General features: G+C 44.9%; 1 protein-coding gene across 4 annotated transcripts in view; it reads right to left on the bottom strand.

Annotated features, from left to right (window-relative positions):
• The window catches only part of AP1G1 (adaptor related protein complex 1 subunit gamma 1), a 94,957-nt gene that overhangs the window by 47,442 nt on the left and 32,083 nt on the right, over window positions 1–15,432 (bottom strand). For all 4 annotated transcript variants that reach the window (XM_039502811.1, XM_039502809.1, XM_039502812.1 and 1 more), the window contains exons 3-4: window positions 9,040–9,164; window positions 136–277 (exon numbers count right to left, since the gene is read on the bottom strand). In XM_039502811.1, coding sequence (XP_039358745.1) covers window positions 136–277; window positions 9,040–9,164 — 267 coding nt within the window. The remainder of the gene's footprint in view (window positions 1–135; window positions 278–9,039; window positions 9,165–15,432) is intronic.

Below are 15,432 nucleotides of genomic sequence, written 5' to 3'. Positions count from 1 at the left end.
ACATGTACTCTCAGAGAAATAACTTGCTGATGTGCCCTATGCCACCCGGCACACTAAATATTAAAAGCATCTCCCCCTTCCTTCTGTCCCAGGCTTTAGATTGCAAAGAAGCAGTTTGGAAACTTCCTGAGGTACCTTTTTCCTTAGGTAAGAGTTGGATGTTTTGAGGAGTTTCTCCACTTCTCCTGCCAGGTCTCTGCACATCTCAGAGGAGCCCATGCAGCCGAGGGTGCAGAGTGCCAGCCCCTGCACATACTGTGTGCTGTGATTAAGGTCACTGCAAAAGAGACCAAGAACAAGCCTGTCAGCACATGCACAGGGAACTCTCCAGTCCAGGACACAGGTGCAGGGAACTCTGCACATCAAGAAGCGAATCAGAATGCAGGTAAGCTGTGAAGCAAAGACGTTAGTTATGTATGTTCCAAGGCAGCTGAGTAAGAACGGGATGCTTCAGACACACATGGCATAGTCGCCCACCACCACAGACTCACCTCTGGAGACTTCAGGTATAGCTACAGTCACAAGTGAAATGGGCTGAATGACAGTAATGCCAGTGCCTGGAGCCCAGCCCAGGAGAAACAGAGGCATGCAGAGCTCCACCCTATGTCACACCTGTATCTAAGCAACAGTTGACCAGACTGGCAGGTGAAAGCACAGGGCTCAAAAGCCATCAGAAGAGTGGGGGAAATGCCACTGTTGCAGACACCACGCTCCGTGCTGCCCCAGGCAGAGAGGCAGGCCCTGACCCCATTCCTGCTTCAGCAGAAACACACAAACCAGCCACAACAAAACAACTTTTCAGCAAAGGATCCCAGCCCTTGACAAACAACAGGGAACTGTCTACGGCCATTACACTCACTTCACATAGCAGGGGACAGTGTGAACAGCTAGCCAATCCTGGGCATTACAAGGAAAAAGGGAAGCTCTACACATCTGAAATTCCCAAGTGATCCCCCGACCCCCAGACTCTTCCTCCAGCAAGAGGAAACAGGGCATGTGTCTCTCATCCCAGGCCCCTCTCCCCCTGTCCAGGTGAGTGAGAGGAATTCCTGCTCAGAGGAGATGTGGGTGGTGAAGGGGAAAGACATACTGTCAGAACTGGGTCATGGACAGCCTGTGGGTATGGAGTGAGTTGGTCAGTATTGGGGCCGAAGGTCAGAGATCAATCCGGGACTAGGTCAAAACTAAAGTCAGAGTCCATTACCAAATTGAGAGTGTGAGGTGAGAATCGGGGTCAGGCCAGGTCAGGATATTTCACTGGGGTTAGCAGTGGTCTGAGGCTAGAGACAGTAAAACAGGATCAGGGTTGGGATGCGAGCCTAGATCAAAAGCCAGGAGCCTGTGATCATGTGAGCTGCAGCGAGGAGCAACGACCAAGGTCGGAGGCAGAAGTATGCTGGAGGTCTGCACTGCCCAGACAACTCTCAGAAATGGTTTCCTGATTTAGATGGGGGAGTGCCAGCCTACCAGGGAATCATGGAGAGCTGTCACTCCTGCCCCATAGGGTGGGACTTCCTGCAGGATTTAGCCTCTCAGTTCCTCTTCGTGGCAACTGTGCCTGGGCCCTGTGGTTTCTTACATCACTCCCCCCTCTTCAGGGCCCTTCTTTTCAGATTGCTGCGCGTTACAACATTTCGGGATCCATTCGCTGCACTTCCTAATAACATTTGGTATACTGTGGCTGGAGGAGCATGACCTGCATATCTCCAGGAGCGAGAAGAGCATGGGACAGGAGGGGGAAGAACCGGGCTTCTCTGGATGAACCTCATGAAATTCTCTTACCAGGTTGGGGGCGTGGACATGGGAGGCAAGTTGCCAAGTGCGCTCTTCAAGTCCCTATGTTTCCCAGTCTACAAGGTGGAATGTACCTTAAGGGATCAGGGAAGCTGTAATTTGAAAGCGATGGAGTTGACTTCCTGGCAGATCCAGAAGGTCCCAGGAACTGGTAGTCTAGCTCGCAAGAAGGTATATTGTTCAGAAGATGCTTCAAAGTGAGACAGACTTTCCAGCCAACAGTGGCTCCCAGGTGAGGGGTCCTCCTTCGAGGTGAACCAAATAAGGGAGATCAGATCTTAGTGAATAGCTGCACTGAGGAAATTACTGAGTTTGAGGAGATATGGTGGCACAACAGTAGGTTCCTTGCCCTCCTCACGATAGTACTGTCCTTTTCGTGAGAAGGCAGCCTTTCCATTTTGGGACCTAGGTTGGTAGATGATGGTGAATTTGAACAGAGAAAACAGGGCCCACCTTAGCTGCCTTTAGTTTAAAATTTGGGGCTTGCAGAGATATTCAAGCTTCTTATGGTCTATGAAGACCTAAACAGGGTACCGAACCCCCTCGAGGTGGTGGCACTACTCCGCGAACGCAGTTTTAGTTGCAAGCAGCTCATCTAGTATTTTGTAATTTATTTTCGCTGGGGTGAGCTTGCAAGAGATAACTAAAAATGTGCAGTGGTGCAAGACTTGCTGGGCTTGGAGATTGAGAGAGTACCTCCCCATGGACCACGTTGGACACAGTGGCCTCCACAATGAACAGGCAGGTTGGATTGTCGTGCACCAGGATGGAAGCCATGGTGAAGGACGAGTTGAGCTGGATGAAGTCATGCTGGGCAAAGGCATTCTGGGCTTCGGGTGACCAAGTGAACCAGATGGTCTTACAAAGGAGTGAAGTCAGGGGAACCACTTTGCGTGAGAAGTCGGAGATAACCAACCAATAAAAACTGGCAAAGTACAGGAAGTGTTATAATTCACAGGGCTTCCAGGGAGCTATTAAGTCATGAATTGATGCTATCTTTTGGGAATCCATCTGAATGCCCCCTGGACAGATGATATAACCCAAAACTTCAAGGGAAGGCTGGTCAAAGAGGCATTTTTTCGGTTTGGCATATAGTCCATGCTTCTACAGCCTTTCTAGAGCAGATCCAACATAATGACACTGTTGTTCTTGGCTCTCTGAGAACATGAGGATATCATTGAGATAAATTACATTTATCAAATATGTCCTTGAACACGTCGTTCACAAAGTGTTGGAAAATTGCAGGGGCATTGGTCAGGCCAAACAGCATTACTGAATATGCGAAGTGTCTGCACTGGGCATGAAAGGCGGTTTTCCACTCACTGACGGCTCTTTTATGCTCCAAGTGGTAAGCTCCCAAAAGGTCTACCTTTGTGAAGATCCTGGCTGTTCAAACACAATTTAGCAATCCCAGAATAAGAGGCAGAGGATATTGGTTGTGGACTGTGATCTGATTTAGGGCTCAACAGTCCACGCAAAGACACAATGATCCATCCTCCTTCTGTATAAAAAGTACTAGGGCCCCTGCTGGGGAAGTAGATTGACAGATGAAACCCTTCAAGATTTTCTTGGATATAGATGTGCACTGCTGCCAGTTCTGGTCCAGACGTGGTATGTATCAATCCATATGGGGCCTTCAATCTATGGTCTATGAAAGGCTGTGCAAACCATGGTCTTGGTGTGGGGGCAGGATGCCCCCAATTTTTTTTTCTCAAAACCCTCAGGTGTGTTCCTGCTATTTCTTTGAGAGACAGGGTTTTGGGCTCAAGGCAATTTCTTTCTGGCTGGCCCAGGTTACCCCTAGAGTGGTAACGTTCCTCCCTGAGGTTCAGAGATTGACTCTCAGTGGGGTTGCAGGCAGACTTTTTGGCAATAATAGGAAGAAACGTTGATGCTCTTCCCCCTCCTGGAGATATGCAGGTCATGCTCCTCCAACCACAGTATACCGAATATTATTGGGAAGTGCAGCAAGCGAATCCCGAAATGTTGTAACTTGCAGCAATCTCCCACTCCAACCTCGAAAAGAACAGTTTTCTGGGTTACTGGACTGGATGACAGGGTAACCCATCAATTGTGGCTACCGGGTCCTGTGAAAGTTTGGGCTGAAGGAGAATTTGTAGGGTCTGGACTACCGTTGCATGTATAAAATTATCTGTGGCACCTGAGTTGATCCTGGCTAACTGCAGGGGAAATTGAGTGCAAGTGAGGGTCTCAATATTGTTCAGTAGAAACAAAGGTTAAGTTGCTGGCTTTCCTTTACCTCCACGATCAAACATTTGTGACCCAGATCCACCTACATCAGTTCAAGACCTGGTTCCTTGGGCTGTGCACAGTGGGTGGGCATAGCTGTATTGGGCTCCCTTTATCTCCTCCTCTCACTTGCACACCCAGTTGTCAATACAAAGGAGATGATCAACGAAGGTGTTGAGTCTGATAGGGTTCTCTATATGAACTAGCTTGTCTTCTATCTCTTCACTGAGAATGGAACTGGTGCAGTTGTGCTGCCATATTCCACTAGGCATTAGCTACCAGTCATCAGAAATGGGCAAAGTTTGAAGAGGCAGGCCCTTGCCTTGTCTAAGCTTCCAGAGGGTGGCCTATGCCAAGTGCACGTGGAATGGATGGTCATAAAAAATGGCTGAGAATTCCCACAGGAGTCATCCCAGTTGGAGAGTACTGGGCTAATAGAGGGGAGGCCCAATCTAGCACTTCTCCCACAAGCAGGTTAATCACCATCCCCACCTTTGCCTGGTTCATGGAGTACATTCAGGGATGTAGCTGGAAAAGCAGCAACAGTGGACTCCAGAGAGATTACTGATGAACCCAGGAAGCTGAGTAGCAGATACCGTCTCCTCAGCTGCCCCGGAACCTGCATGGCACATGTAAAAGCTGAACATTCTTTGGGAAGAGCTTTTGCTTTTCCTGCCAGGTGGCTCGGGGCCTCGGGAGGGGAGGTGCAGCGTGTTTCCCATTCTCCAGCGGCAGCTCAGGCTGGCCCAGGACTCCTCCAGCCATGGGAGGGTGTGGGGTTTGGGGCTCCTGCTGCGGGGGGGGAGGAAGAGACGGGACTGGGAGCTCTGGGGGGTGGGGTTGGAGCATCAGGCAGAAGAGGTGGGGCCGGGGGACTAGCCTCCCCAAAGAGGGGGTCCACCCACCACCCATGGTGCTGATGGACAACTTCACTGTAGTGTCTCTCAAGCCTGGCAGAGATTCTTGGAGGAGCTATGGGGAGATAAGTGACAGTATGGGAACTCTTTCACCCCACCTGTCTCCCACAGAACAAGAGAAATGTTTTTGCCACAGCTTCCTCCACAACCAAAACTGCCTCAGGTTCTTGATGGGAGCAAGATGCTCCTGTCTCCCAAACTCCAGCCCACAGGAACCTTAAGTGGCTACTAATGTTTGAATTTGCAGCAGCTTCTTGCCTAGAGGAAGCCTCAGTTGCTACTGTCTCATCCCTTCTCCCCACCTCACCCCACCTAGGAAACTGCTTGAACAGGACGCAGAGCTACTACCTGGAGAAAGGAGAGAACAGCACAGGGTAGTCTAGGCCCTGAACACCAGAAAAGTACCTGGTTTTATTGCAGGATGAGTCATGCACCCAGCTGGGCCTGCCTAAAGACCAAGTTTAAAAAAAAAAAAAAAAAAGGTGAGCCTCTGCAGTTTACAGACTCCCTGGTGGACTGGATATGCCCTGAAAACATGTACATAGCACATGGAATAGCAAGAGAGAACAGTGGAATTATGAGAACTTGTTTTACAGACTATTTGAGATTCAAGAACTAAAATCTCTTAATCTGGAACATGAAGTAGTCAATAAATCAGCCTCTCTCAGTGCAGCAGGCTAAGACAATCTTCCTCATCTGTCACCTAAAAGGACTTTTCCACACAACGTAACACGTCTCCCCCCCCTCGCTGCCCAGGAACTCTTTGCAAACTGGATATCGTTCCTGGATATTACCAATGTGATCACCTATGTCACTGGATAATCCTAGATAACTATATGGAATAGAAGTTAACACTTGTAATCATAGGTCTGCCTGCTATTGATTAATAATGCACATATAGGGAGGAGTGTTTAGTTATTGCTTACTTTTAAATTACTTTGTTTTACAATGTTTTGAAAATAACAATGCCTCTTGGAGGCCTGGCAGACAACAGTTTGAAAACCGAGTCAGATCTCAGAGGTGTCTGGGACTCAAATGGCAGAGACCACGTAGGAAATAAAATTCCCTGCTCTGTTTTCCTCTCAGCTGGCCCTGTAATTGTGGAAACATGGGATGTTACTACATCTCCTCAGATTCCCCCTAAAATCTACTAGATGACATTATCTTGGCTAGCGGAAGCAGTGTGAATGATAGTCAAGTGCCCAGGACAAGAAAAAGATTTTGCTGCACCCTGGAAAAATGCTAACATGAAAACAAATTAAGAAAGCCAGATCTACTGATGTTCAGAGACTAAGTGCAGGGATCCAGCTATGGGAAAGAATAATGACAAAAGCAGTTTGATGAAGGTCTCTGCATTACAGAAGTGTCTGGTAGTGACTTTATAATTAAGGTTGTGTTCCAAAATGGGCTTAAAAAAGGGCATAAATTCCTGTTCTCTGAGAGTAGCTGGTTTATCAGCAAAATATTTCACAGTTTCCATGCCCTTTGGATTTTCTGTGTAGTTTGATTTCTCTGAACACATTTATAATGGGAAGCTTCTGAATTTGGGCTCTGTCTGATTTTCTCCCCCTTGACAGGTACTTTTCATAGATCAATCACCAATCTTAAAAATATTGTTTATTCATTCAAAAAGCGAGAGACGTGTCTGCTGACTTGATCTCTTACAACAGATAAAGCTCTTTTAAACTATTTAGATTGACAGGAATTTTTAAGCAGCTATTCATGCTACCACTGAAAAGTTTGTGTGTTGTGCACACACACCTGACTGGAGAAGCTGTGGGGGTGGTACACAAACCTGACTGAGGGGTGCCAGAAGCACACAAAACTCTGCATAAAATATTCTCTATCAGCAACTGTACTTCTGCTCCCTTCGTGTTCACTCCCTACCACCCCCTCCACACTCATCCAACCCATTCCCCCAGGTAAGTATAAAAACCTCAACACACACACACACACACACACACTGTAGTGAAGCAATTAGGGTTGCTGCACACAAAGCATGCCTGACACACCCACAAAAGCAAGGAAGTGAAAAGTTAAGCCACTTACCACAACATACCCTGCTCTCCTTCGCCTACATTACCACAACTCCTGGACACCACAGACCATATTGCTGCAACCTTAACTCTGCTCCCTTAGGGATGCCAGGCTTCCATCACTATCTTAACCACCTGCCTGCACACCTATCTTCACCAAACTCCCAAAACAACGAACTACTACACCAAACACCCATAAAAAGACGTGGAAACAATCCAGTAAAGGAACATGTGCAGAAAACCAAAAGGAAGGTGGAGTTAAGTTTGTGGCATGTGGTGTCCAGTAGTTATGGTAATAATAAGGTTGAGGATGGGATATAGGGTATGTGCTGCTACGTGACTTAACTGCTCATTTCCTTGTTTTTACAAATTTGTCAGGTATGTGCTATGGGCAACAACTTCTCAACTGCTTCACAAAGATTTGTGTATTAATTATTTTTAATTTTTGTATCACAGCAGCACCTGGGGTCTCCTGCCAAGATCCGGTCTCACTATAAACCCTACATAACACTGAAAGACAGTTGATACATTGAGTAACTTACAGTCTAGATTAAAACAGGACAAAGCGGTGGGGTAGCAGAAAGAGGAAGGTGAAGAGACAAAGATAATAGTCAGAAAAATGCCAGGTTATGTAAACCAGCTATATGTACAATTCCCAACTCAACTCCCAGTACCTGTTCCCCTAAAATTAGACTTCTTTGGGGATACAACAATCAGCCCCCTAAAGTAAGTGGAAGGGAGCTAGCTGGAGGCAAGGCATTTTCAGTGAAGGCTCTTCAGTTCAAACTCCTTTGCTCTCCCCACCACTTGGTCCAACAGAGATATTCACATCTGAATTCAGAACAAGATATAGGAAACCAATATTCTCCTGTTGATGGGATCCCCTTTTGGGGGACAGGCAGTGGCAACAGTGAAGTCAGTCAATGGGAACTGGGCAACTGAGATTTAATTTTTTATTCAGATTTCTCAGATGCTCTAGGCATAATCAATACGTACAGAACCAGGTGAGTATCTGAGAAATCTAAATTAAAAAAATAAATCTTAATCTCCCAGCTCCCCTGATTGGCTTCCCTCTTCCCCACCCCTCAAAAGGAGGCCTCATCAAAAAGAAATCACTGATTTTCTACACCTTGCTCTCCATTCAAACCTACTCGCCTTCAATAACATCCTTATGGAAGCCTCACAGTTTCCTGTCTGTTACTGTTCACAGCTCAGGGAGATTACAAACCAGCTGAACACCACATCCCAGAAAGGTGCTGTCTTGCCCCTGCAGCCAACCAGTGCCCCATCACAACACCACACCCAACCAGGCCAAACTCTCAGAACAGAGTAGAGCTAGCTTCACACCCTAGAGTCATACAACTTATAAGAGCCGACCTATATTTATAAATACAACTGAGTCAGGGGACCAGTACAAGATGGCTGCAGCACTGTTCAGGGCTTTAGCCTAAGGTCCAGTCTACACTACATATTGCAGCTGTGTTATAACCAGATCCTCTGAATTCAGTCATATGTATGGTTTGGATGAGCCCTAAGTGACTTTGTACTACCCTTAATTATTCAATCAGGGCTTGTTCTGCTGCAAGGTGAGAAGATAACTGCCCCCTCAGCGTCTCTAGAAGCTGTTCCACCAGCTACAGGAAGCCCATTATAGCCATATTAGAGTCCTTTTCTTTTAAGGAAAGTTTTAATGACAGGATGTTCCATTCTCTCAGCCACTAATTACACACCATCACTGAGTGAATGCCCAAGACATGGAAGTTCCATGCATTAAATGGCTCTCTGCTATACGCACCAAGTTTCACAAACTTTTTAGGGCCATAGCAGTCTGGAGCTTAGCAGCAACCAAACACGCAAGGTGACTCAAAAGTGGCCTGGGCACTACCAGTAGCATTAGGGATTTGTAGACTGAAAAGTTCCCCCTTTTCAAACTAAATCTCAGTGGAGAATTGAGGCATCCAAAAAGTTATTGTCAGGAGCCTAACTGTGGTTCTGAAATCCCTACACACATTTGTTGATGGGGAAGGAGAGGGTAGTCTTACTTCTTGATGCAGTTGGTCATGAGAAGGTGGACATCCTGTCTCTCATCCAGTAGCAGCATGGCACCTAAGTACCCAATGCGCTTGTCTGTGAATTTCTGAGAGGCAATAAGTTTGAGGCACTCCAACTGCAAAAAAAACATAGATAAATCAGTATAAATCATACTCTTGTGCTGGGAGCAATAATAGTTTGCACTTGTATAGCATTTTCCGTCCAAGTATATCCAAGTGCTTCACAAAGTTAGTATTATCTCCATTTTAAAGATGAGGGAGAAAAGCAACCCGTGACCTGCCTAAAGTCTCAGCAAGTCAGAAGAGGAGCCAGGAACAAAACTCAAGTCTCTTGATGGAGCTACCAGACCATGCTGCCTCTAATGGTTATGAAACTCTCTTAAAGTGTACTGGAGATCCATGGGCATGAACTAAAACAGGGTGACACAGAAGTATCAGTAAGTGAAAGACATCATCCATCATCATTCAAGGCATACTATAGGTCTGCACAAATTAGAAATCCATTCCAATACCAGTCTAATAGAGAAAATCCATCATGGATACAGAGAGAAAAGAAACCGACAAACCCAATCTCATTATATAATTCTATGTTGGATTCATACCCCAAAATTCCAGCACCCATGAAATATCACCTATTAATTAAAAATGTACTTACTAATTGAGTGTATGTAAGGCACTTGACCAAACAAGAAGAGCAGACCTTGGTAATATTGAAAATAAAAAACAGTGCCTTCAAACAGAGGTTGAATAAGGAAGTTTTTAAATGTTGGGGCAAATGTCACTCTGATAAGTGGAAGGATTTCATTAGGATGGACAACCCTTAAAACAAACAGATGTAAGTGATATATTAAAAAAAGAAAATAAAGGGTAATATATGAGTTGATACAGATTGCTTAACTTTAACAACAACTTCCAGGGAACAAAGAACTATAAAGCTATCAGTGTTAGAAAATTGTATACACGTGCTTGAAGTTTCAGCAATCAAGATTACTGCTGGAATGTATAACCTCATGACTGTGTTTTTAAAAAACACACTGCATAAAGCTATTATGGAATATAGACTGTAAATATGAAACAGCAGCAAAAGAATGGAATAAAAGAATAGAAAAGGTTGGTGAGGTAATATCTTTTATTGGACTAACTTCTGTTGGTGAAAGAGAGAAGCTTTCAAGCTACACAAGTCCAGAACTGAAGAGCTGTATGTAGCTTGGAAGCTTGTCTCTCTCTCCAACAGAAGCTGGTCCAATAAAAGATACATCTCACTCACCTTGTCTCTCTAATATCCTGGGACCAACACTGCTACACCACCACTGCAAATGGAATCAGATAATGCAAATTATAAGTACTGGGGCTAACACTAATCAATTAGTGCAAGTTCAGTACTATATAATATACTATAAAGTATGTTTCTCCATCTCTATATAACAAAATATACATTACCCCGGCTATCTATATGAAATGCAAAATAGTGAGGTTGGGAACTCTGGATGGTAAAAAAAATTGAAAACCATCCTGAAAAGAGAAAAAATATTAGAGATAGAACTCAAACAGGACTTCGAGACACATACTGTATTGAGAAACTGCATGTTAAAAGGACTCAAACTGGGAATAAAGAAGCTAGTTCTGCTCTTGCTCTTTATACCAAAAAAGGCAAACTTAAATTTGTGGACCCAGACGATTAGTATTATAGCTCACTGGAAAAAACTATTAATACAATATCTTGTAGTGGAAGACAAACATTATGAAAACCGTGCAAGAGAATTTTTAAAAAAATAGATAGAAGTAAAAGTATACGTTGCACACAAAAACAATATACTAGAAGTACTGAAATCACAGAGATGCTTTGATATAGATTTGGTAATCCTACAGTTATAGGATAGTCAAGAAGGATATACACAGAGGACACCTGAATTACATAACCACTCTTCCTCTAGCTCTCCTTTCTTTCTTCTCCTGACACTGTGTGCTCCTGCCCCACTGGGGAAACATTTAGCTTCCCACAATGAAAATGAATATAAATGGTTAAATATATATTTATCGTATTACGTTTGTGTTTAAATAAGAGAGAAATGGTAATGATGTATGGCCAACAGATAACATGTTGATGAATATTGTTAATTCTGTAATAAGACATTGTAACGGGGCGCATGGCATGCCCTTGCGTCTCCAACCCCTTGGCCCCGCTCCTCACAAACTTAGGGACACTCCAAGCTGGTGCAACACCTGTGCTCTTTATTTGTGTCAGTTTCCACCACCAGTGTCCTACTATATACAGGCTATTTACAGCCCCTTGGCCTAACACAGGCCTGGTCAGCAACAGAGTAGCAGGCTCCTACATCTCCCCGAGCCTCCCGTCTCCCATGGTCTCTGCCCCACCTTTCACTCACTTCCTCCAAGCCTTATAGCTCCTACCTAATGAGGCTGGCAGGTGCAGTCAATGATTAAGCAAACCTAAGCTATTTACCCAGGCCCAATCCATTCCCCCTGATTGGGGCTGGAGTATCAGGAGCTGATGGAGGCTTCCCCAGCAGCGCCCTGCCACAGACATGTACCTATACAAAACAAGACAATACAACTAATGTCTTGCTGTAAATAATCTTAAATATTAAAATAAAATATTCCTCCCAAAAAAAACCCATCATAACAGTGATTTTAAAGGCAAACAGAAAAGATCTGCACAGTAGAAACCCTATTATATAAACTAACTGGGAATTGAGAAGTTCATAAAATGGAACATCTCGAAGTTACAACAGGTACAGTGCACTGCACTGCTTTCTCCTTGTTCTTCAAAACCACTGCAAAGTGACAGCCATTGCAATATGAAGGGATGTTGACTTGCTCTTCATCAATACCACTCCTTAGGTGACTTTCTCCCACCCCAAGTCGAGAAAAATGGCCCATATGGTGCTCACAAGATCACTGTTTGTAAAATGGAGGTTCTAATGTAATTAAAATCATGTAAACTATTTAAAATCACAACCCAATCAAGATGTGTAGCCTTACTGTGGCAATTCAGGTGATGTGCTGCACCTTTGAGGTACCCTGCCTAGAACAGTATTTCTCAACCTTTTTGATACTAGGCACCGGCTTTCTGCCTTGCTAAACTGTGTCAGGGAGATCTCAGGGATTGGCGCCAGTCCATGGACCAGTCATTGAGAAACACTGCCCTAGAGAACATTTAAACATATACTAATCCATATCCTAAAACAGGCTAAATTAGAGAGTAGCTGGTCTGACAATTTAGAAGAGAGATGGGTAATTCACTGAATACGAAGCTTGCAAAAGGAGGTTTGATGGTTGGCATGTTTCTACATCACAACTGCACACAGGCCCCATCTACACTAAGAAACTGAGACAGATTTTGAAATGGCTTTTAAAAACAGTATCTCCTTGCTTAAAGTTGTAGTTATGTTCCAGCCAATCAACAAGCAGGAACTGGTTTGTGGTTCCCAGACCAGGTATATATAAACCTCATAGGAGGAACAGCAACTCAGGTCTGGTCTACACTACCGAATTAGGTTGGTGTAAGGCAGCTTATGTCAACCTAATTCTGTAAAAGGTAGCTCCCACTGATGTAAGTCACCCACTACATCGACACAATAATGCCACCTCCACAAGAGGCGTAGCACTTCGGTCGACGTAGTAGGGCGACGCGTTACTTACATCGCCTGTTTGTCATCCCTGCACAGGGCTAATAGCTGGAGCCCCACTGCCCGCGCCCCGCAATGCCCCACACAGTTACATCAGTGGAAGCGCTCTGGATGAGGACATGCACTGCCAACAGAAGCAGCACAGTGCGGATGTGAAATGCCACTTTAATTACTGTGGTGGCTGTACTCTGACTTCATTTTGTAGTGTAGACATGTCCTTAGTTTGCTCAATGTCACTCCAGGGCTTGGAACTGCCTGACAGTGCCAACAGACTCCTCAAGCCTTTGCCTGCTCCAAGTTCTACTCCAGCCTTGCTCTTATTCTCTCCCTGTACCTAGTCATGCTCCAGCCCTGCTCCTGCTCCAGCTTCACTCCAACTCTGCCCTGGACTCCTGATTCCAGCTCCAACCACTAGGCCTGACCATCCCCATTCCAGTTCTGATAATCTGAGCAGACCCAGTCGGGCTCAGTGGCCAAGATGGATCTCCTATACCAGCAGGTACCCCCTACAATTAAAATGAAGTCTCCAGGCAATCCTGCCACTGATACGGCAGAACTAGTTCAAGGTCTCCAGAATCAAGTTGCCTAGCTACAACGCAAAAATGCTTTCTTATGTTCGCAGGTCCCAGCAGTCCCAGGCCCCCTCATGCCATCAGGCACAACAGCCCAAAGTCTAGGCCCAAAGATCCCACTATTGGAGAAATTTGATGGGAAACATCAGACATTTTGGGGGTTCCTCAGTCAATGTCACCTGCTGTTCCTGTTGGGCCCACTGGTGTACCCAAACAACCAGACCAAGGTAGGAATCATCACCAGCCTGCTGACAGGCAAAGCACTGGATTGGGCAAGGAGACCCGAATCTCAATGACTTTGTTGAATTAATTCGTGTCCTTTCACTCATGTTTTATGACCCACACTGTGCCCGCTCCACCAAAGTTGCCCTGCATTCACTCAAACAAGGCCCCCGTCCTGTTGCAGCCTATGCCACCCACTTCCGTCATCTGGTCTCGGACATGACCTGGAATGAAGTAGCACAGATTTATCATTTCTATCTAGGCCTGAACGATGAGATTAAAGACAAACTGGCCCGGGTTGATCCCTCCACAGCACTGCTGCCCTACATTAAGCTATGTATCCAAATTGACAACCGTTTGAGTTATGTTAGGAAAAAAGGAAGGTACACGCTTGGTCCCTGCCTAGTCTTGTCCCATTCCTGCCACACGCACGGGCAATTGCTGGACCCGAATCCACGCAGGTAGACCTGACAAGACAGCGCCTCTCAGATCGAGAGAAGGAATATTGTCATCTGAATGACCTCTGCCTGTTCTGTGGGAAACGAGGCCACTTTGCCACCAAGTGTCCCCTCAAGTCCTGTCTCAGGGCTGGTCTGGGAAAATGGGCAGGTTCAGCCTCCTTAGAGGGAATGCAACCAGACAGAATGACAGGATTGGGTTCCCCAAACAGAACTCCTCTGCTACCTGTGTGTATCCTAACCGCCAAGGACAATGGCCAATCCCACCTTCAAGTGCAGCTCTGACTTTGGTTCCTCTCTACATCTGAGGTGAGCTGCACCCAGCTTGCTCCGATAGACTCTGGAGTTTCTGGCAATTTCATGGACACTAGATTTGCTAAAACTAACCACCTACCAATGCAACGGAAGTTTGCCCACAACTTGGAGGAGACAATTGATGGCAGCTTGCTGTCCTCAGACCCTGTCGTCCGTGAGACTGCACCTCTCTGAACTGTAATTCAAGACCACCAGGAAGCCCTTAATCTGAATTCACCCCCCTTGTCCCTTGCATTGGTGGCTCTCTCTCCACAATCTCCTCATTCCCTAGAGAGCATGAGAGAGCTGGAGAAGTCTGGTCCTAGGAGAGAAGGAGTACAAAAAAATTTTTTAATTATTTATCACATATCCCCTGCCTCCCCTGCCTACCAATTTTTTTTTTTAAAATATATATATATATATATATATGGCACCCTGCACCTCTGCATAGACTATCAAGTGATGACCAGTATCACCATCAAAAATAAATATCCTTTCCCATTGATCAATGAACCGCTATAGTCAGCCCAGCTAAAATTTTCATTAAACTCGACCTATGTGGCACCTATAACCTAGTCCACATCCGAGAGGGCGATGAATGGAAAACAGCTTTTCGTACCTGGTATTGATATTTTGAATACCTTGTCACGCCTTTTGGTCTCTCTAATGCCCCTGCCACATTCCAGCACATGGTCAATGATATCTTCAGAGATGTTCTGAACCAGTTTATCATAATCTATTTAGACATCCTTTTTTAAGAGAACCGAACAGTTACTACGTGAACATCTCCAAGCACACGGACTGTATGGGAAACTTGAGAAATGTGAATTTGATTGCACCTCTATGGACTTCTTGGGTTATACCTAGGGCTGTCAAGCAATTAAAAAAAACTAATCGTGATTAATCGCACTGTTAAACAATAACAGAATACCATTTATTTAAATATTTTGGATGTTTTCTACATTTTAAAATATATTGATTTCAGTTACAACAAAGTGTACAGTGCTCACTTTATGTTTGATTACAAATATTTGCACTTTAAAAAAAGAATAGTATTTTTTAATTCACCTAATACAAGTACTGTAGTGCACTCTTTATCATGAAAGTTCAACTTACAAATGTAGAATTATGTACAAAAACTGCATTCAAAAATAAAACAATATAAAATTTCAGAGCCTGCAAGTCCAC

The sequence above is a fragment of the Mauremys reevesii genome, linkage group 16 (assembly GCF_016161935.1).
Source record: "Mauremys reevesii isolate NIE-2019 linkage group 16, ASM1616193v1, whole genome shotgun sequence".
NCBI lineage: Eukaryota > Metazoa > Chordata > Testudines > Geoemydidae > Mauremys > Mauremys reevesii.
The sequence above is the reverse complement of the archived record's forward strand: the minus strand, read 5'-3'. Positions and strand labels throughout refer to the sequence as shown.